The sequence below is a fragment of the Maylandia zebra genome, linkage group LG20 (assembly GCF_041146795.1).
Source record: "Maylandia zebra isolate NMK-2024a linkage group LG20, Mzebra_GT3a, whole genome shotgun sequence".
NCBI lineage: Eukaryota > Metazoa > Chordata > Actinopteri > Cichliformes > Cichlidae > Maylandia > Maylandia zebra.
In genome coordinates this window covers 13745775-13768885 of record NC_135186.1, presented here as the reverse complement: position 1 = coordinate 13768885, position 23111 = coordinate 13745775, and the positions used below count along the sequence as shown (strand labels likewise).

Genomic DNA, 23111 nt, shown 5'->3' with positions numbered 1-23111 from the left:
GGAATGTGTGCGCTCCGCAGTCTCCTCAGGTAGTAGAGGCGCTGTTGTGCCTTCCGTACAACTGAGTCTGTGCTGCTCTAACTCTGCAACCTTCGGGGAACATTAAGGTCCCAAGACTCTGATCTCGGTCAAAGCACCGTGCTCTCTCTCAAACATCATTATTGCAGTTAAGAGGTATGACTTTGAGACAAACAGATTGAACCCCTGATGTTCATTTGCCTTCAATTTTTTATTTTCTGTTATTCAATTGTGGGCTAATTCACTAACTGATTAACTTGGATTAATCAGATTTATAAACCTCATTTAAGCAGCAATATTCCTGCTAATAGTCAGACAAAGAAAAGATTGTTTTATTTCAAACCCTCTGCCCAAAACGCTTGCTGTCTGCTCTTCTTTCTGTCTTATCTCGCCTCTCTTAATTGCTCATTAGGAGGGAAAATGTGGTTTTAATCGTCTGTCGGTCCAGACAGTCTGAAGTTCATTAGAGCTAATGTCCAAACTTCACAGAGGCACAAAGTGGCTGATGGTTCCTGTCTAGACACAAACAGCAACACTTGGCCAATTATTAATACACCTCATAAGGGCCTTTCGTGAGTGTTACTTGTTAGCTTAGGCATGAACATGTTTGTGTTTGAGCTTAACATGATAAACATAATAAATCTGTGGGTTATAATTGGTCTGGCTCTGTGTTTTTGCATATTTATGCTGTTTTAAAGTAACTTTTGCCCTCAAAAGACAGACATAATGTTAAACAAAGCACCGCAGGACACGGTAAACATTACAGTAAAAATTGTAACCAGTTGGAGAACTTACTTAGGCCCATTTTATTTTAACAATTCAAGAATTTATACCGTAGTCACGAAAAAGCTAATTTGTAAAGGCTGTAATGCTCGTCTGTGAAGGAAAACAATTTGACTAATCAAGAAATTTTTTTGAGACTTAATGAGTTACTGTAAAAATAAGCCAGATTACAGTGGCATTGCTATTGATTATTAAGTAAAGGTAAATTCTTTGCTTACAACAAAAAATGTCATATTAAGTCTTTTAAAATAAACCCTTTCTGCCTTAGCCTTTCTAGGCTAAAACGCTTTAGCCATGCTAAGTTTAAAAAGGCGGTCTCTAAGGCTTTTGGTAAATGAACTATCCCAGCAATTACTGAATGCTGTGAAATTCTGGGTCCCCATAGAATGGATCAAAAAAACGTTGGTCATAGCATCACTGGGCGGCTGATATTTTTGTACTTTGTCCAATGAAAATAGCAGATACACAATCCACTTATAAATTGGAATATGCTTGGTGACTTAACACTTCCTCTATGAGATCAGCAAACTGTTTTGAGTGAAATATAACTCAACAACCTGTTGGTGAATTATAATCAAAATGTAATAAATCTGATGCATTTTTGTTCAAATCTTTATCAGAAATATTGTGGAAGAACTAAGTCAAGTATTAAACTGAAGTTAAACCTTTGTTGGTTTGGTCATTTGCGTTTGTAGACATGTAAAGACAAATACGCTGCTAATCAGTTTGGTCATTGCACTGTCCTCTGCTCAGAATGACTGTCTTTCTGTAATGTGTTTTATGAACAAACACAATGACAAATCTAATGACATCATGGTTATTATTATTATTATTATCCAAAGAAATACTAGGAAGCTAGACTGAGTAGACTGTGGTAACAGTTAGACCTTCATACCTGCTAAATGTCAGCATGTTAGTACTGTAATTGCGAGGCTTTCATAATTTAGCTCAGAGCACTGCATGGCAGGAGCAATGCATTAACAGAGCCAGGGCAGCTGTGGTGCTTCAGGTGCACTGTCACAGACTGTATATATAAAACATTTTAAACATTTTAAAGCCTAAATCTGTGTTTGCTGGTGCTTTACATTTTTCATGAAGCAAAGATTTGGCTTGAAGGAAAACAGGGGACAGGCTACTATGAACACTATGTGAAATATACGACTCACAATAAGTGATTATAAATGAGGGGTCATTTCCCCATACACTTCTGTTTACTTCTTTTTTTCAACTAAAAGAACTTCAGGATTGCAGTTGTTCATCTGATATTTATAGTTTCTGTTCATTATTAGATGTGAGCTTTGGAAGCGCTCACTGCTCACTACATAACCACTCCAGTTACATGCATATAAGTATCTTGCAGGGTTATAGCAAGAGGTAACATTTTCAGTTATGTCAGTAAAGACATAAAGATCAGAAAGATTTTAAAAACATGGATGAAAGGTTTCCGTGGAAACCTTTTTTGTTTACATGGAAGAATAGTATTTTTCATGTAATACATTACAGTATTTTAGCCAAGCCTGTTTGAACAAGGATATGCTAACATGCAACACTGAACACTAAGTACAGTTGAGGCTGATGAGATATCATTAAATTTGTATGTGTTTGCTCACAACTGATTCTGTTATTTTCTCTGAGAGGGGAGTTTGCAATGGCACTCTACCTATTTGGTCTTTAGATCCATGCCTTGTAGCACTTCTGCATTTTTTTTTGTAATATTCATGCATATTAATAGCCAGAGAGAGGCCTGGCTGAAGGTGGTGACAGCATATCTGTGAGGCAGAAAATGTAGAGAATGATTACTCCCTCACAGTTACGCAGCGAGATCAGGATGAAAAGTGTGAAAATGAGAGAAATGTACAATGAGTTGTTATTGTTCTAATGGACAGCTGTTTTATTAATAGAGTGTAAATATCACCACTGGATATTGAAAATTCCACATTTTTTAAATGTTCTTTCATTGCGTTTAAGAAGAAATTGTTTACTCTGCTTGCGGCTACATCAGATCTAACTGAAATATATGTGGATGTGAGTGTGTTGATATGTAGGTGGCAACATGCAGAAACCATTACACTAGTGACTGAGATTAAAAAGTGTGTTTTTTCTTTTCTTCATGCTTCCTTTTTGGCCTCTACTCCTCCACTTTCCCTTCCAGTTGTTGTGTTGTATCTGCAGGCTGTGGGAACCAAAGAATGGAGGGAGGTAAGTTAAGCAACCTTTCTATTGCCAATGACAATATCCAATATTTTTGTCTACATATCTGCCAGATTTTTTTATTTTTATTTTTTTTATAGGGAATGAAATAAATGAGTTGTCTTCAGTGTTAATGATTTTCAATCAGAACTTAAAATGGGGGTTATTAAGCTGAAGTCCAGAGGCAACTCACAAAAACCCCTGAGAACATTTTGTAGAAAATTGGAAGTGTGAGCCTCTTCACTTGCCCAGAAAGTGAAACCACATCTTGAACACCCGGGGGGGGGGGGAAAGCCCCACATATCAGACCCAAACTGGTGAATTTATGTTGGAGGTGATGGAATAAATAAATTAAAAGACTCATAATTTTATGATGTTGAATGAAATGGATTCTTGTCATGACTCAGGGCAGTGAGAGAAAGAAGGTCAGTTCTTTTTCCACCTCATCAAAAATGCACCATCTGCTCCCCTTGACATCTTGCTGTCTCATCCACTGTCACTGTTTTAAAGGCAAGGTCACGTGACATTCCATTGCTCATTAACATTTTGAATACATTTTGATCTGTTAGGTCCCTCACACAGTTCATGTCTCACATCTTGGCGCTACATTCCCTCATCTAGTTTGCCTACACGTTGCCTCTAGTCACTTTGTGTACTTTAGTCACACTATTTGGCTACCGTTGATCCCCTCATTTTAACGCACCTCACACCTTTGCTTTCCATGTGGTGGGGCTTAATCAAAAAGCACTGCATGAATTGCAGCACAATCAGCAGAGTAAATATCTCTCTGCCAGCCTTACATATTGACACCTCGAGGAGATAATTGCACATGGATGGAAACCTGGAAATCCTTTGTGTGCTTTTGACATCATTATGCATTATGTAAATAATCTATATGTCATTTGTAAGTGCAATTCATGCAGAAATTATTCATTAACGTTCAGTTACACTTACATGCAAACGTCCTGTGAGCATGATGGGTTTTTTTGTATTGTGTGACTGTTTTGTTTATTATGTGTGCGCAGTATATAAACCTTGTCCATCAAAATAAGGTGCAATAAATTTGTATAATATTTCAAATGCACGCAGTAACCATGTGATGGGAAGGACTCAGCAAATGAAGAATCATCTTGACACTGTATCATCTTACTTATAGGCCATATTTGTTATGCAAAACAAAGCAATCAGAATCAGAAAGGGTTTTATTGCCAAATGTTGAGCAGGTTTACAACATTAGAAAATTGCTGCGGTACTTAGTGCAAAACATTCTGTAAATAAACATAAAAATAAAAATTAAAAGTGCTAAGTAGATAGGTATATACATGAGTGCAGGTGGTGATCAGTGCCAAACATGGAATGATGCAGTGAACACAGCGTAGGGTCATGTGTTAGTGGTGGGAACAGTCATATGGTTATTGTTCATGTGTCCAACAGCAGAGGGGAAGAAACTGTTCTTATGGCGAGAGGTTCTGGTGCGAATGGACCGGAGCCTCCTGCCTGAGGGGAGCAGGTCAAACAGACTGTGTCCAGGGTGAGAAGGGTCAGCTGAGAGCCGAGCTGCACGCCCCAGTGTCCTGGGGGTGTACAGGTCCTGCAGAGATGGGAGTCTGCAGCCAATCACCTTCTCAGCAGAGCGCACAACACGCTGCAGTCTCTGTTTGTCCCTGATAGTGGCTCCAGCGTACCACACGGTGATGGAGGAGGTGAGGATGGACTCGATGATTGCAGTGTAGAATTGCATCATCGTCCGTGTTGGCAGGTTGAATTTCTTCAGCTGCCTCAGGAAGGAACATCCTCTGCTGGGCTTTCTTTATGACAGAGATGATGGTGGGCTCCCACTTCAGGTCCTGGGTGATGGTGGTACCCAGGAAGCGGAATGAGTCCACAAAGATGATGAGGGTGTCAGTCAGGATGATGGGGGGCAGTGGGGCTGTGCGCTTCCTGAAGTCCACAGTAATCTCCACTGTCTTCTGGGCATTCAGCACCAGGTTGTTGTGGCTGCACCAGGACACCAGACGTTCAACCTCCCTCCTGTAGGCAGACTCATCCCCGTCCGAGATGAGTCCAATAACGGTGGTGTCATCTGCAAACTTGATTAGCTTGACAGACTGGTGGGTGGAGGTGCAGCAGTTGGTGTACAGGGAGAAGAGCAGAGGAGAAAGAACACAGCCCTGAGGTGCTGATGGTCCGGGAGTCCGAGACCGAGTCTGAGACATTCTTTCCTAGCCTCACATGTTGCTTCCTGTCCGTCAGGAAGTCAGTGATCCACCGGAAGATGGGATCAGGCACATTTATCTGGGAAAGCTTGCCTTGGAGATGGTCTGGAAGGATGGTGTTGAAGGCAGAGCTGAAGTCCACAAACAGGATCCTGGCATAGGTTCCTGGGGAGTCCAGATGCTGCAGGATGAAGTGTAGAGCCATGTTTATAGCATCGACGGAGGACGGAGGGCCAGAACCAAAACAAGCAAAAACAACGAAGTAACAAACCCTCACAGGTCACAGTCCCAAAGTCAAACCGTGCATCCCGCAGCGGTGCAAAAAAAAGAAAAAACCCCACAAAACAGTCTCAGGCGGCCCATCACTACAACAAAAGAGTTCAAGTGGCCTACCTCTTGTCCCGTGATAGGAAAATATAAATATAAACATACACTAAAATACATGAGCCCTGGGTCCCTAGACCCAGGCCATGACAGTTTACTCATTTGTTTTATGATCACAAGCGGTTCAGTTTTCCTCTGTGAACAGCTATGATCCTCCACTTAAAGGTCAACAAATCAGCAGTAGTACCCCATAGATGACTGCAGACTACTCCGTCTCAGCTCTTTCTGTGTGATTACATGCCCTTAAGCCAGAAATGAAGGTAGAGCTACACTGGCAATGGAATTTTGTGGTGATACAAACTGTATTTCATCAAATCAGTGTTATAATTGCATTCACTGAGCAGACTAAACTCTAGGAAGCTATAGTAGGTTATTAAGCTGGTACTTTTATTTATCATCCTCCCCACAACAAAGGAATCTTATTGTCTTGTTAACGGACAGAAAGCATGTGGATTTTTTTTCTGTCTCTAATGAAAGTCTTTATAGAATTAAACCAAGGAAAATCACCAGAAAACAATCCTAAGAGTTAAACAAGTCCCAGATTGTGTTTCTGCAACTGTAATCATCTATATGTTCTCTTCCCATAAACCTTGTACAAGTTAATCTGTGTTTCATGTGTCCAAAGAACTTTTATTAGAACTGTGCAGATTCTTTTAGACGTTTCCTGCCGAGGTTTAATTTTGTCTTCTTGTTCTTGAGTGTAACCAGTGGTTTGCACCTTCTTGTAAACCTATATGTCCACTGATGATGTTGCCACCTGATGGTAGACTTTGACAGTGATACACCTGCCTCCTCAAATCTATGTCTAGATTTTGTGAATTAATTTTTTCTCACCATGGAAATAATTCTGGCATCATGCACTTCAATATTCTGTGTTTTTTACTATCATAGATTGATTTTGTTTTCTCAGCCTATCCCAAAAGGTTGATTCTGTTCATCTGGACGTTGCGTTTTCAGTCGGAGAAATGTTTCCTCACTCATCCGAGTGATTTCTTCAGTCTCAGCTGACTCCAGGCTTCCCCAACCTTATAAACAGTACATTTGCGCAATAGCTGAAACTAGCACCACTGAAGGAACAATGGCCTGGGAGGTCACCCTCATCATAATTATGCAAATTATCTTGACCACTGATCAAAGCCCACTGATCAATGTCCATGAGTACCATTCACAGAGAGCTGGGGAATGGCTGCAATCACAGGATTGCAAGATGGCGAAAGATGTACCCTTAGGCCCCCTCCTCGATTCATCCATCCATCCATTCGCTTCCGCTTATCCTTTTCAGGGTCGCGGGGGGCGCTGGAGCCTATCCCAGCTGTCATAGGGCATTATAGGACACAGACACAGCAAGATTGCTATCCTACTACGGATTTCGGGGCGTTACTTCTGTTGATTCACTTGAAACATTTCTGTGTTCGTCTTTAATGAGAGTTTCTCTCACTTGCTTGAAGTGGGTGGGAGTTCATTCCCTGCAGCAATCAGGATTTTGCAACCTTTGAATCAAGATATGATGACAATTATGGGGTTGTTTTCTTAAGATGTCAAGCCTCTGCTCATTAAATTTGTTCAAAACACACCCACACAGTCCTGGTGAAGCAGATTAGCTTGATAGCTAGTTGAACTCCTACCTTTAAATCTGATTTCGGGTTATTTAATCATGACTATTCAATGCTACAGAAAAAGAACACTTTAAGTTGAAAGAACTTTTGGATTTGAAAGGCTTTAAGATCACATTTAAGATGGCAATTATCGCCTCTTCCTATAAGCTGTTTGAATTGTTGCTTGTATACATGTTAATTTGGGTTCTGAGTGCTAAATCCAAGATCAGTTTACTCTCGGGCAAATATGCATCCATGTTGTGCTAAGGAAGATACTATTGAATTACACCAATTACAATATATGTGGTAGTGCTGAATTCTTATTCTAATACCTGTCAAATATGCTTTCAGACATGTCTACTTACCAGGCTGAGAACTGCAGATTTCCAAGGAAACAAATCTCTTTAAACCCTCTGCAACAAATGGTTCAAAGATCCCTTATGCAGCTTTTGTATTACAGTCTCTATGAACTCCATTTAGCTTACCCAATAAACGTAAAAAACGCTCCCATAACAACATACACGGAAAACAAATTGAAGAGCAGGTCTTTCTTCTGTGCACCAATGTTGTTGTTATTTAACAGTTTTTTAGCCTTGAGTCAGTTTTTCTGTGACCCAGTGTATTTCTGACAGTGAATAAATGTTCCCTGGCAGTACTTTAGTGAAAAACAATAGATGAAAGGAGTGGAATGTTGATAAAAAGCATGTATGTGTAATAGGATTACATCTGTAACCAACTCATTTTACAGTCTTAGCTCCTATGCCGACGCTGCCTTTAAAACTCCTTACTTACCCAAGAATAAGAAAAAAAAAATCACTGACAAAGCCATTCCTAACCTTTGCCCACAATGCTCTAACATCTATTAACCAATCATGTCAGAGTCAGATTATAAACCAAAGGCCTCCATCCCTGGAAATAGTAACACCGCAAGAAAATATCACGGGCTTTTCCCTGCGGGTCGATACGGCGGGTCAGTTCTAAGGTCTAATATAGTAACCTGCGAGCCCTTGGTAATGGATAGGCTGGGGACACGGTTGATAGCGCGGATTATGTGCGCTGGGCACTAAGGACATGAGTCGAGGTATTGTGGCTGTGGTGAGGCAGTGCTAAGATCAATAGCTCATTACACGGTGCTGTCAGGCCATGCCACAGCCCCGCGGCCGGCAGTCCACCGGGGGATTACTGGCGTGATTGTCAGTATGATGGAGAGACAGTCTGGCCCAGGAGAGAGGCTGGGACTGAGTCTCTGTGGGCTCGCAATGTGGAGAGCCTCCTCCAGAGTAACACTCTGATTTCTCTAGGGAAACGAGGTTCAGCAAAACACAATGCAGCTCAGTGTCATACTGAGTTTTGCAAAGGTGAATTTGTGTCTATGGATTCCAGTTCTGTGTATAAATTTATTAATGACTTGTTGCTAAACCTCATGAATTTTACTTGGTTGTATCTCTGGTGTATTTTTTCTTAAAACAAGTTTTATAGCATATATATAAAAAAAAATCGATGCTACTGTTACCGCCAATTATCACTTCTTTTTTTCTGTAGTTTGGCAGGACAGAGGTTATCGATAACACTCGGAATCCTGATTTCGTCAGGAAGTTTGTCCTGGATTTCTTCTTTGAAGAGAAACAGAATCTAAGGTTTGATGTGTAAGTAGCCTGACTTTGCTTGCTCTTAATAAATCTAAAGTAATTTAAACATGAGCACACTGTGGAAAAACTGAAATGTGGAGGCAGAGATAATTAACCTAGTAATGCCTTTGATTACACTTCAATAATTTATTTTCTCTGTAGATCCTCAGTTTATTGACTTTACTAAGTAACAGACCAAAGTCAAACACTCGACTGTTCACAGAATAGTGAAGTGGTTAGCACTGTCACCTCACAGCAAGAACGTTATTGGTTTGAATCTGCTGGCCAGTCTTTCTGTGGTGAGGTCACACGGTCTCCCTGTACGTGTGGGTTTCAGTTTAACTGGTGGTTCAAAATTAGCTGTAGGTGTGAATGATTGTCAGGCCTCTGATGAACTGGCGGCCCAGCGACAGCTGGAATAGGCTACTTCCTCTTCCCCCAGCACTTTTCAGTATCATATACATGTACATATACCCATACTTAAGGGGCATCCACATGGAAAGAGACTAGCATTAACATAGAAACCAGAGACTATGAGATGCTAGCAGAAACAAAGTGGGTGCACATGTGGTCCCACTGTAAAGTTTTTTTTTTTTTACTTTTAGGCAGGCAACTGAGTGGCAGCAAAGGATACTCAATGTTTGATCTGCCAGGGGGATGTAAATATGTTAAACTACTCTAATGCGTTTAAGCAGTGTATATTACTGCATTTCCATAGTTTATTAATTTATACTGCTTATTATTTACTTAAAAACAAATTGTTTGCTGATAAATACAATCACGTTGATGTGATGCATTTCAGAGGAAAGATCCTAAAATATCATTAATGTTGTTATTCATTAATTTTGAAAAAATAAAAAAATGTGAGAATTCTTAAGAAATATTATTATTATTATTATTATTATTATTATTATTATTATTATTATTTATTTTGGTTTATTAAATATAATTTAGGTTATTGGAGATTATAAAATCATAGACTGTGTATAAAAGATGGATGTAGATGGCATCAACTGGTTAGTGAAGTCCTGCTGTGAAGCTGAGGATATTTTAGTGTTGCCAGTGTTTAAGACCACATTTCACACTTTCACACTATGCAAACAAAAGCCTATTTTACCAAAGCGTCGCCCCCTGCTGGTAGCGATAAATAATGTTCGTTTAGGGTACATTCAGACCTGGAAGCATTATTCACATGCTTAAAAATGTCTTCCTGCTAGATAACCCAGAAGATAAAACTCTGCAATTGGTCCTATAATCAGAATTTTCTGCTGAGTTGCAAAGTCATGGCATCACAGTAATGTGGCTCATCACTACTGTGAAGAAAACAAGTAACAGAAAAATCATGCTTCTCTCCTCTGACCAGAGTTACTCTACTACACTTTTCAAAACTGTAATAAGCAGGGCAGTTGTGGAAGGTTTTGGACTAATTTGAAACAAATATTCAAGACCTATGTGTGGCTTTTTATCCAACTTTTGGACTATACTCTAACATTAAGTAAGCAGACTCTTTTTTTGTTATCACACCTGTTGGTTCCCATGTGAAAAGAAAAATCAGTTTAAGAGCTTATTACTCTGACTGTTCAAACCTGTGTGTTTCAACTCCAGGGTTAACATAATTTCTCTAAGTTAGAACTGCTGCTTTCTGAATAAACACCCTCATTGTTCCCAGACTAATAACAAGGAAGCCCATTTATGCACTTGTCCAAAATCTCCTCCAATATAAACTCACAAGTTCTTCCTCTTGTGCCATCTATTTGTTTCTCACAGGTACAATGTGGACTCCAGAAGCTGTAACATATCCAAACACGTAAGTACAGTATGTCAACCTCAAACGACAGTTTTGACTCAGAGCTGAAGGCTCCTGGCAGCATTCAAATGTATCATGTTATTCAGCATTACTCACGCTGTAAATGCTAATTTACAGTCAATGAGTGCAGCAGCTGACAATGAATCAGCATGAAGAAAATTCCTGTTTAATAAGTGGAATTCCATCTCATGACAATGTCTTTTATTCTTCTTCTTCCCCACTAAAATAAATCACACTGGAGAACAGAAGGTGAGTGGTTTCAGCTGAAGAGTGTTGGTCTCATGAGTCCTTGTATTATTATGTCCTTTATTCATTTTATTTTTTTTATGTTCCAGTATATTTCAGCATCCCCAGAAGAATCTTGTGATTTTTCTGTGTGTGTGTGTGTGTGTGTGTGTGCGTGTGTGTGTGTGTGTGTGTGTGAGTGTGATTCACTCCCTTTAATTTCATCATATTTTTTCTCCCATTCTTTCATCTCATTTCATCAAGGACAAACAGCAGCAGCTCCCACCTGGAAAGCCCCCCTCCCCGTAGTGTTGTTCCTCATTTTGTCTGTCTGCATTTTATCATTAACTCAGGTAAAAGCAACTTTCACAACTCCACTTCAAAGTGAAAGCAGCTGTCGTTGTTGTTCCAGGCACTATACTACAGCAGATTGTGCATGTCAGGGCATTTACAGGAGCTACACGCATACCCGCTTTGCAGGACTTGCACCTACACCTGCTCGTGCCCACACACCGCAAACATCAACGCTCTGCCCTCGTTGCTGTGCAGGAGTTTCATTATGTTGTGTCATCGCCTCTTTTTTTAATGTTGCCATATGGTTTTCTCTGTAGTGGTTGGGAAGGTTGTAAACTTCCAAATCTGTTGTTGTCAATAAAAATGCTGAACGAAGGGGAAACCTTTATTTCTACTAATAGGACATTTGCCCCACACACAGTGTCGGCCCTTTTAAGAATAATCAATCGGTCAACAAGCAGCTGAATAATGCAGTCCTCCAGGACTTCCTGGGCTTGACCTAGTTGGAATAATGAATGCTTATGTAAATCATGGACTCAAACTCGGAAGTTAATGTTTCATTTAAAATGGCACTTCAGTAAGATGAGATTAAACTTTAATGGAACTTTAATAACTTTAATATCTTTGATAATATCCCTATTGATTTTATAGTCTTTCTCAACTGTTATAGAGCCCATTATCTTTAGTGTTAACCCTTTAACGTTAAAACACTGAAGAGCCAGAGGTGTCTAGTCAGATGTTTCATAGAGTTTAATGGGCTGGTTCCCTCATTGCCAACTTTTATAACTCTAGTGGATAAAGTTGAGGAGCTGCAAAATGAAACGAGCATGTGCTGTCACAACCCAGGCCTACAGGACAGGGCAAGACTCGCAGTGATCCACATCATGAGTCCAAGCAAACGCCAAAATAAGTGATACCAGAGCAAAGGTGAAGGGAGGCATGGGGTGGCGCTGATCCCCCAACATTGTGTTGTCACATATTGCAATGAGTACTGCCCTCCATTTAACAAAAATTATTCCAAAGGTGACAACAGCTTGTCCATCAGGGCCCCTCAGCTTTGGATTACAAATAGACGAGTCTCAGGAAATCTGTGACTTCTTTGAAATCACTTGGACAAACCCATTTTTATAAATTTGCTTTTATCTAATGTCTATCTCGTTTGTCACTCTCATTTTAGACCTTAAATGCTATTGTGTGTATATGTTTTAACTGTTTTGTGTATGTTTGAATTTAATATCAATATATCCTATATCCCAATGTCTCTTTAACTTGGCTCCATTTTATTTCTAGAATAGAATAGAATAGAATACTTTTTATTTGTCAATTTCTTCAAATGTACTTGCCATACAAAGGAATTGAAATTACGTTTCACACTGTCCCATGCGTAGACATTGACAACAATAAGGTGCAGATGCACAACAAAAACAGCCCTAACAGTAAGGTAATAAATAGTAATATAATAATATAAATAGTGCTAAAAGAAATACTAAAATATATATATATAGCAGCAGGTGTGTGCAATTGCAATGCAAGTCAGGAATGTTTTCAGTTCTTGGTTCAGAGAGTGTTTCCTTGTTGGAGAGTGTGCGTGGGGGGGGGGGGGGGGTAAGAGTCCAATCTGTCTTCCTATACTTCTGCCAATCTGGTGATTCTGCTGGCTGGGAGCCGGGAGGGAAGAGAGTTCAGCAGTCTCACAGCCTGGTGGATGAAGCTGTTGGTGAGCCTGGTAGTGCTGGAGCGGAGACTTCTGTATCTCTTTCCAGAGGGCAGGAGGCTGAACAGACAGTGCGCGGGGTGGGTTGCATCGTTGACAATTGTGATGGCTTTGCGGGTGAGGCGAGTGGTGTAAATGTCTTGCAGGGAGGGGAGTGGTGCACCAACTATCCTCTCAGCTGTTCTCACAATGCGTTGTAGAGCTTTTCTGTTATAGTCAGTGCAGCTACCGCCCCACACAGTGATGCAGCTGGAGAGGATACTTTCAATAGTGCCTCTGTAGAATGTAGTCAGGATGGGTGGTGGAGCACTTGCCCGCTTGAGTTTGCGCAGGAAGTAGAGGCGCTGTTGTGCTTTCTTGGCCAGTGATGCTGTGTTGGTGGTCCAAGAGAGGTCCTCACTGATGTGCACCCCCAGGAACTTGGTGCTGCTCACCCTCTCCACCGCAGCGCCGTCGATGGTCAATGGGGGGTGACAGGTGTGGCCTCTCTGGAAGTTGACAATAATCTCCTTGGTCTTACTGACATTTAGCAGGAGGTTGTTGTCTCTGCACCACGTGGTCAGGAGCTCAACCTCTTTCCTGTAGTGGGTCTCATCGCCCTTGGTGATGAGCCCCACCAGCGTTGTGTCGTCCGCAAACTTCACAAGGTGGTTGGAGCTGTAGGTTGGTGTGCAGTCATGTGTCAACAGGGTGAAGAGCAGAGGACTGAGCACACAGCCTTGTGGAGCCCCCGTGCTCAGGGTGATGCTGTTTGAGACCTTGTTGCCCACACGCACCGCTTGAGGCCTCTGGCTGAGGAAATCCAGCAGCCAGTTGCAGAGGGAGGTGCTGAGGCCCAGTCTGTCCAGTTTACAGATGAGTTGTTGTGGTATTATGGTGTTGAATGCTGAGCTAAAGTCTATGAACAGCATTCTCACATATGAGTCTTTCTTGTCCAGATGAGTTAGGGCTGGGTGGAGGGCAGAGCAGATTGCATCCTCTGTGGATCGTTTCGCTCTGTATGCGAACTGGTGTGGGTCCAGGGTGGGAGGTAGGGTGGATTTGATGTGTGACATGACTAGTCGTTCAAAGCACTTCATAATAATGGGTGTCAGTGCCACGGGGCGGTAGTCATTGAAACAGGCTGGGGATGGTTTCTTTGGCACAGGTATGATGGTGGCAGTCTTGAAGCATGATGGGACAGTGGCTTGCCTCAGGGAGGTGTTAAAGATGTCTGTGAAGACATTCTTCAGCTCCTCTGCGCAGTCTTTCAGCACACTACCAGGGATGTTATCTGGTTTTTGTTTCTGGTTTCTGGTTATCTGGTTTTTGTTTCTGTCCTGGTTTTTGTATTTTACTCATACTTGCATGTCAAAACACCCCGTACTCTGTTTTTAAAGGCGTTTAAATGTCATATGAGTAATAGCAGTAGTATTAGTTTATCAAAAAACTATGTGTGAACGATTTCAGGGGAAAAAGAATCACAATACCCTTTTGGTGGGAAAAAGCCATTGTTGCACACAGTGCATCCCTGTATATGTAACTATGTTATTTAAAATAACATAATAATAACTATCCTGTAGGGTCTAAAGTTAAAAATGGCTCCATTATAATTATCTGCAGGCATATATTTATATTTCTACTGTAGTGTATTTGAGCCTGTTTTGAGGCCTGGGTTATTGATTAGTACTGTCTTGCAATTAATTGTCTTCTTTCTACCCTTTCCCCCTCGAAGGACTTTCTGGGCCAGACCTTCTGCACACTCGGAGAAATTATCGGCTCCACAGGAGGAAGGCTGGAGAGGACCCTCTCGTAAGTCCCTCACACCCTTTCTATTGTCTCATTGTGAAATGACTTCCCTCCTTTTCTGTTTATTTATTTATTTTCTTTAAGCGGTGAATCATAAATAGAAATTATGCACATAAATAATTTCTTCAGCTGGGCAGAATGAAACGAGTCCCCCCTCCATCTTTTGTTTCATTTTTATCGATGGCTGCTGGGGAAAACAACATCTCACTGATGCAGTGTGCACAGACTCGCCTGGCTAAATAGCCTCATCTATTACAGCGTTAGATCAGAGTAAGCGAGACCAGGCAAGCCTGCTGTATCACTGCACTCTGAGCTGTTGCTCCTGAAGTAGTATTGAGTTTTACTGTGTTGAACGAAAGTGGGATGTGCAGTAGAAGTCAATATAACGTTGGATACAGATATACAGAATGCGCTCATATTTTCTGCCAGGCAGCATGTTGATAGTAGAAACCAATGCTTTTTTTTTTCAGATAATAAAAGGTGGATTAGTGTGCACTCTTTGTGAGCTCAACCCCCCCTATTTTTTTCACACTGCATCCCTGCAGTGTTAGATAACACCCAGTGTTCTGAGGAGTGAACAAACTGCTGGGAGACAGAGAGAAATGTGAGGTCAGAGCAGTAACCGGCCAGATTTGAACCCATTTTATTGCAAGGACGAGGCATCTCGCTTTTTCTCTGCCTATACAGTTCAGAGTTCATCTTAAAGGGTGCAAGGAAACAATTCTTCTTCTCAGTGGCCCTCACAATAGCCCTTTGTGGAGCAGCACATAAATTAGAAGCTGGATTATATGAGCTCTGTGAGTGTCACTGCTGCTTTATTGTCTTAAATTTTGACTTAAATTTCCTTGATGTAAATGATCAGTGGACTCACTTTATGATAAACTGTCACTGACTGGGAATGATATACACATGACTGGAGGTTAAATCCTGTGATGAAGGTAGTCACACTTGTCGAAGTTTGACAAAAGAAAATAACATTTTTAGACTCCACATTTCTCGCTCATTTTTCTCTGATCTACTACAGACTATAGATAAAAAAGTAGCCTTTTGGCTATCTCTGGCATGTTTATATTGATCTGTCCCTTTAAAATAGATACATTCAAAACTCAAAAACTTTGCTTTTCTTCAAAACATTGTAAGGTACTGACATGTACGCCACCAGGTAATAACCGCAATTTAAACCCATGCAATGAAACTAATCTGAGTTCAAAAAGTATCTGACTCAGAACTGTGCGATTCTGACTACACCTCACCTTGTAGCACTGATTCTAATGTGTTTAAAGTGTTTAAAGTGTGTTAAAAAATGGGACAGTTGCCCAGTCTCCAGAATCCAAAGGGATGTACTTAAGCCTTGTTTTATTCAACCAATAGTCCAAAGCTGGATTTAGTTTATGATAACATCAAACAGAAAAAAACATTGGAGGTTGGTACCACAGACTGTATATAACAGATGGATGCAGACATTGTGATATCAATCAAAAACTCAAGTTTGTCATTTTAACCAACAATTTATGAGATTTTTTTTTTTACCAAACATTACAATATTTGGGCAAGAGTGCAGAGGTGGGGAGTTGTCATCTAATGCTAGTGTTGGTTAGGGTTGGTTTCCCTAAACCATGAAATACTTTCTAGAAAAAGTGTTTATTGAACCTGCTGACAAATTTTAAAACAACAAATCTAAAACTGTTTTGTATCTATGAGTTTTAATTTGTATTATTTTTGCTATATCCACTATTGTTATGCATTATATAACAAAGTTTTACTTAAAAAATTATTAAATATTAATAATACATTTTGTTTTACAATTTTTGTGTGTGAAAACAATCACATGATGATGTAGAGCGCTTAAAAGTTCACAATAACTCATGAATCAGCCGAGAGATATAATCTCTCCAGCGTGTCCCCGGTCTGCCCCGGGGCCTCCTCCCGGTGGGGCATGCCCGGAACACCTCACTCAGGAGGCGCCCAGGAGGCATCCTTGTCAGATGCCCGAACTACGTCAGCTGGCTCCTTTCGATGTGGAGGAACAGTGGCTCTACTCTGAGCCCCTCCCAGATGGCTGAACTTCTCACCCTATCTCTAAGGGAGAGGCCAGGCACCCTTTGGAGGAAGCTCATTTCTGCTGCTTGTATCCGCGATTTTGTTCTTTCGGTCACTACCCACAGTTTGCGGCCATAGGTGAGGGTAGAGACGTAGATCGACCGGTAAATTGAGAGTTTCGCTTTTACACTCAGCGAAACTCTTCACCACGATGGACCGGTGCAGTGTCCGCATCACCAATCCGTCTGTCGATCTCCGGCTCCCTTCTCCCATCACTCACAAACAAGACCCCGAGATACTTGAACTCCTCCACTTGGGGCAGGAACTCATCCCTGACCCGGAGTGGGCACTCCACCCTTTTCCGGCTGAGAACCATGGCCTCAAATTTGGAGGTGCTGATCCTCATTCCGCTGCTTCACACTCGGCTGTGAACCGTTCCAGAACACAAAATGTTTAAAGGATAAATATTACACCAAAGAAACACTGAGATAATTCATAGGACCAATAAAAAAAAAAACTGTCTAGTGGTGGTACAAAAATCAGGGGCTTGTCATAATAAACAGAATCCACATTTTGGGACCATGAAACTTTCAAAAAAATGATGTTATGCTATCTAATTAATTATTAATGAAACGTAGATCAAAGATGACCAGACTAACGGTGGCCAGACTAACCTAACATTTTGACTAATTAGTGGTCTCTGTTTTTTAGCATGACAGATACAGAGACCACTGGAAGAAAGTGGACCTTTAATTAAGGAAAGGAAAGTAAACAATACCTACAAGTCAAATTCAAACATTTTTCATCTTCTCTGTAGAATTTCTTGTTGTTGTCTACGCTTGCCAGTTAGTTCTTTTGCACTCCCAAATGCCTCTTTGACGTTGCTCATGGTGGTTTAGCTCAACAAACAGCAACAGTTCAGCTTCTAAACAAATACAATTTCCAGTCTATTGATAGCAAGTCTGTGTGGGTTTGTCCTGACTGGAATGGTAGTACAGTGTGTGAATCACTGCTTCTGACTTTGGCTTGATGTGGTGAGTCAAGTCGGATAGAGGCTAGCTTATGTCCCCCTCAGCTGTCCCTTGCCAGAAGCCTTATTGACATGTTTTAGAAAGCTTATCATGCTCAGACAGACCAAACAATGCGCCTGCTATTGTCCACTTTCTGCCCAAATGCCATGGTACTGTGTGAGTGAGGGATGAAGAGGAAAAACAAAGAAAGTGGTGAAAGATATCTATATTTTCATTTTTGCTTCTTTGGAATGTAAAGTCGATGTGCTGCCAGTGCTTGAATAGCAGGCACGAATACAAAAAGGAGCCATTAGATGCGAGATTATAATAAAATACATTTAATTTTACTGCTTTTGATTTGTCTTCTCTTAACTATGGAACACGCACTCACCACCCCCTACTTTTCTTTTAAATGAAATTGGCTTTTAACGATGGGGACAATTACTCAAACTCATCACAAACCTGTCGGAAGTGCCATGCCATTAATCATCTTTTCACTGTATCCATTATTGCAATTCACCTTGAGGAGAGAAATTACAAAAGTGACATAAGTGAAAGGTTACATGCAATAAGACCCCTGACAGAGGAATTTTTATTAATGACTGATTCTGTGATTGATGGGGGATAACAGCACTTGGAGACAATCACTGGGGGATTTTCCAACACTATCCGACAACCGAAGGTATGATTGTGGAAGAATTCCTTTTTGTTCTCATGCCTTCAATGGGGTATATATTTTATAGCTTAGATTTTAATTGAATTGTATTAAATGTTCAGTAAAACTTGTAAATGTCAGCAAAGGAAAATCTTAAGACTGGATAAACATTTTAAACGATATAAGATCATCCCTCCACCCATCTATCCACTATGGCAACAAGCAGGAAAAGTCCAAACCTCATTTTCCTGGGCCACCTCCTCCAACTGTTCCAGAGAGGAAGCCTAGATCTTCTCAAGCCAGGCGAGAGATCATACCCCAGGGCCTGGTCCCATTAGGACCGCCTGAAACTGCGTTAACCATGTGAACTGGGCAGTCAAGGGCAGAGGCCCAAGAATCACTTGAGCGTGCTTCTGAAATTATGTTTCTTTTCTATTTAGTCTCTATAAGAGACTGCTGTTGTTTTTAAGAACTTGTGGCTTAAAGTGGAATACAGTGGTATGCCTTTGCCATGGTTATTGCATCTGTATTCACTACAGTACTGTATAGTATACTGTATTCACTTAGTGTTCTTTTTGCATCTTTGGGACGTTTTTTCTTCTTTTACCTTCTAGTTATTTCCATCAGATATAGGCGAGGGAGGGATTTGAAATTGCAGGTTCTTCCATTTTCATGGAGCAAAGGTTTCAGACTGGCTAAGATACAGAGCAGAATGCACTCTCTGCCACTGGAAAGACAAGTGTGTGAGCAATTTTTACAAAGGTTGTGGGGAAAACATATCTCTAGGGTTTGCATGGACTCCCCAGTTATGTATATATATTTCTCATAACTTGACATAATTTTTTAAATTTTCTTTAATTAATGCTTTTTAAAATTATAAATGTTTTGGGCTCCCAGCGGACCCCAATTAAATGCACCCAATTCTGCCTATTGCATGTTTAAGAACTGGAACTGTTTATTCAGTTAATGTTAACTATAGGCTCTAAATTAAAGTGTCATACAGCATCAATGGGATTAGGGGCACTCTGGCAGTCACTTTAAATTAGAAATACTTCATTCTACATTCATTCATTCTACGTGGGGAACTTATCAGATGTCACTGAATCTACTTGTGACAGCTGGGCCATACCCTGGCCATGCCACACATGAAAAGGAGTGGTGCTACACTTCAAGCTCTAATCCAAGCAGCAGTAACCCTCCTGGGAGTGAGGGAAAACTCCACCTGCTGACTGTCTAATGCACAGCTGGAAATCTGCTTGAAAAAGGTGTTACCTTTGCTCCTAAATCACCGACAGGAATATTGAAACCTTTTGGCAGCATGCCCTGAGCACAGCATGAGGCAATATAATAATAATAATATAATAATAATGGATTGCATTTATATAGCGCTTTTCGAGACCCTCAAAGTGCTTTACAATTCCACTATTCATTCACTCTCACATTCACACACTGGTGGAGGCAGTAGGTGAAGTGTCTTGCCCAAGGACACAACGACCGAGACTATCTGAGCCGAGGCTCGAACCGGCAACTTTCCGATTACAAGATGAACTGCCAGTTCTTGAGCCACGATCTCCCTCAAATTGTGTGCTACAGTGTTATGTAGTGTGTGTTTAGCATTAGCCATTTTTAATTATTTCTTGTCCCTGAAGAGCTTGGTTCATATTGCCGGCAATAAATCAGAAGCGTTCCTGTGGGCGTGGGGTCTCTACCACCTTTGTCAAAAATTCTGTTAACATCTATGGACAGAATTTACAGACGCAGCTGAGGGGTGATCTCAGGATCTCATCTCTGCTTTTTGCAGATGATGTGGTTGTCTCTCGTTCTCACTCTCTCTTGTTAAAGTGTGATTTATGGTTCTGCAAATGATTGCATACAATATTTGGATTTTTCCGCTCAAAGAGGGCATGAAAGGGGTTTTCACCCACCCCACACACGCTCCCATGCAGTTCTCCAACATCCTGTCTCCTGGAAGCAGATGACATATGCAACATAACTGTTTTTAACACTTTTATTGTTTTTAGCACACAGTTTCACTTCAGCCCTTTGTATGTTATTACTCAGTCTTCTCTGTGGCTGGCTAACTGACCAACAACAATACAAGCAAGAGTGACCTACAGATTGATTTTACTGCATAAACTTTGCAAGCATAACTCTGTAAGCAGACAGACCATACTTGGACTCCCAGCGGACAATGAATGTGGTGCCTCTGCTGTACCATAATTCTGCTTAACCCTTCATCAGGCAGTAACCTCCAGCATGCCCGGAGGTGGTTTGCAGCTGAGCATGAAGCATCAGGAATGAGTATGGGCACCTCCAAGTCTGTCACCCTGCTTCTCAGCCAGAAAAGGTTGGAGTGCTCACTCTGGTTTTGTTCATAAGTAAGGTGAGAGCAGAGGCCAATGGCAGGTAGATTGGTGCCATGTCTTCTGTACAGATGTTATACCTGTATATTGCACTGAATAGAGACCTGGGTGTGAAAGTGAAGGTGGCAATTGACAGGTCACTCTAAGTTCCTGCCCTCACTTATTCCGAGCTATGGGTAGTGACTGAAAGAACAAGATTGCTAAAACAAGTGGCAGAAATAAGCTTCCTAGTTGCTTCCTGTGTGGATGCCCCTTAACACTAGAACTGCTGACATTCCAAACATAACACAATTAAAAACATACAAAACTCCCGAGTGCCTCAGGAATTGTTGTATGCCATCAACAATAGAGAAAAAGCTTGGTCCAATGGTACATCTGGTGCCACTCCAGGGGACTGCATGTCCTTTCTGCAATAAAGAAACATCTGCACCCACTTGATTAAGAAGGCTAAATCAAATTACTACCAGTCATTACGGTCCTCATGTGATTATGGAAATATCATCTTGTGAGAATATGAAAGGTCACGTCTCCTGCTGCAACTTATAGTAGAATGTGGTTACAATTCTAACAGCCTGACCAGCGCTCAGTGTTTCAACTGTCAGTTCTTAACCATTGTTTTTTATTTAGTAGAGAGAGTCACTAAAGCCTTGATCTTCTTCTATTTTCTTTGAGTTTGGTGACTGGTGTAAATTTCCATGGAACCTTAGAATAATTTTCCGCTAGTATTTACTTGGTTTGACTCGACTAACCTTGGGTTCTGTCATTTTACATTACAATCGAGTACCGCCTAATGTGCCTAGTACTGGTTATAGTGATGTGGAGGTCCAGCAATGTCATTTGCATGTGACACAAATGCCACAAAAACGGAGGATGTCAAGGCGATGATATACTGGCTCCTTGCTGTATGGCTTTTTTGCCATGTCCACACTAATATGTTTTCATATGAAAACACATCTTTTTCTCTGTGTTTTGGCCTTAAGTCTACACTGAGACTGTGTTTTCGATCAAGGAAAAGCGGATACATTTGAAAACACCGTTTTCACGTCGCAGTGTGGACAGCGTAACTGCAGGCTTTCGTAAATTGTGCTATACAAATAAATAAAATAAATGATGACGAAAATTATATGATGCAGTTCAGTGACCGATTGAACTAAGATAGCGGAGGGCATTATACTGCAGTTGTTTTGTTTGCTATCAATTTTGACAGCCCTATTAAAGATTAATATCGGTTTGTACATGCTTTAGATAGCTTCTCTTTAAATTCTTTAATTCTCACTCACTTTTGCAACTTTGTACTTTTGTGTTACTCGCAGCAACAACTTCACCTCATTGTTAGTCCATTTAAAAAACCTGGTGCTTTTCCTCAACATTTTGTTGCGACGTTTCAAAGAGCCGGACAGTAAATAAATGGCAGACAGAAATGACGCAGGTCGAATCATCTAACATTTCACGTACAGGAACGTAAGCGTTTTCAGTCGTTTCAGTTTGGATGAACAACTGTTCTGAAATGATTGAAAATGACAGCCAATCGATGGCATGCAGTCTGCTGACGTCACATTTTCAGGTTGCATCACATTGCTTGGAACCCTGGCCGAGTAGGTACTAAAAAGGTACCTGGTATCAGATACTACTACCTAATGGAAAACTCTAAAAACCACCTTGAGCCATGCTGAGCCGACCCGAGTAGATACTAGTGTAAAAGAACCCTAAGTGTAACATTTAGATGAGACCTTTAATAGTAATTTAATTTCCAGCATAAACCTTTTCATCCTTGGACTCTGAGCTCCTCGGTTCATCTTCTGTCTTTAAGACTACCTCCTTTTTAAACCATCTTCCTTCAGATTGGTTGCTTTTTGTAAACATAATCCCAGCTGGATTATGTTGCCAATAGTAGAAATACAGTCTGAAGCCTAAGCTTCTAATCAGGGATTATTTGTACATACACTTAGCCACAGTTTTAAATATTAGGCTATGTTTAATATGAGCATCCACCACTGTAATATACAGTATATGTATATGTGTATGACAGCAAATAAGGAAAAGCATAATAGGTCCACTTTGAACAACTCACTAAATGTGGAGCCACAACAGTCTGGTTTTCCCCTGGGTCACAGCACAATAACAACTGCATTTTCACTAATTGGTAACATTTTTCCTCCACTGTGGATAAAAACAGTTCAGTGCTCCTTTTTTCAATGACCTCTCATAGGCATGTCATACCGTTGATCACTCAAGCCCTCTTAGCATCAGTAATGGATTTCCACAGGTCTTTATTTCTGGTCCATTACTGATTTCATTAAACAACTTTATTCATCTTGCTCAGTTCTTCGGTGCCCATTTCTTTGCAGATGGCACAATTTTATGTGCGCCACGCTCCAACTCATCTTCAGTTTGCTTTGAT

The 23111-nt window shown here is 40.8% G+C and overlaps 1 protein-coding gene across 3 annotated transcripts in view; it reads left to right on the top strand.

Moving 5' to 3' along the window:
• cpne9 (copine family member IX) overlaps nucleotides 1-23111 on the top strand; it is a 108408-nt gene that overhangs the window by 28844 nt on the left and 56453 nt on the right. The window contains exons 3-6 of one of the 3 annotated variants that reach the window (XM_014410837.3): nucleotides 2954-3000; nucleotides 8729-8832; nucleotides 10582-10621; nucleotides 14569-14645. In XM_014410837.3, coding sequence (XP_014266323.3) covers nucleotides 2954-3000; nucleotides 8729-8832; nucleotides 10582-10621; nucleotides 14569-14645 — 268 coding nt within the window. Of the gene's footprint in view, nucleotides 1-2953; nucleotides 3001-8253; nucleotides 8545-8728; nucleotides 8833-10581; nucleotides 10622-14565; nucleotides 14646-23111 lie in introns of those variants that run through there. The other 2 variants (XM_014410836.3, XM_076878424.1) reach the window with 2 other exon arrangements.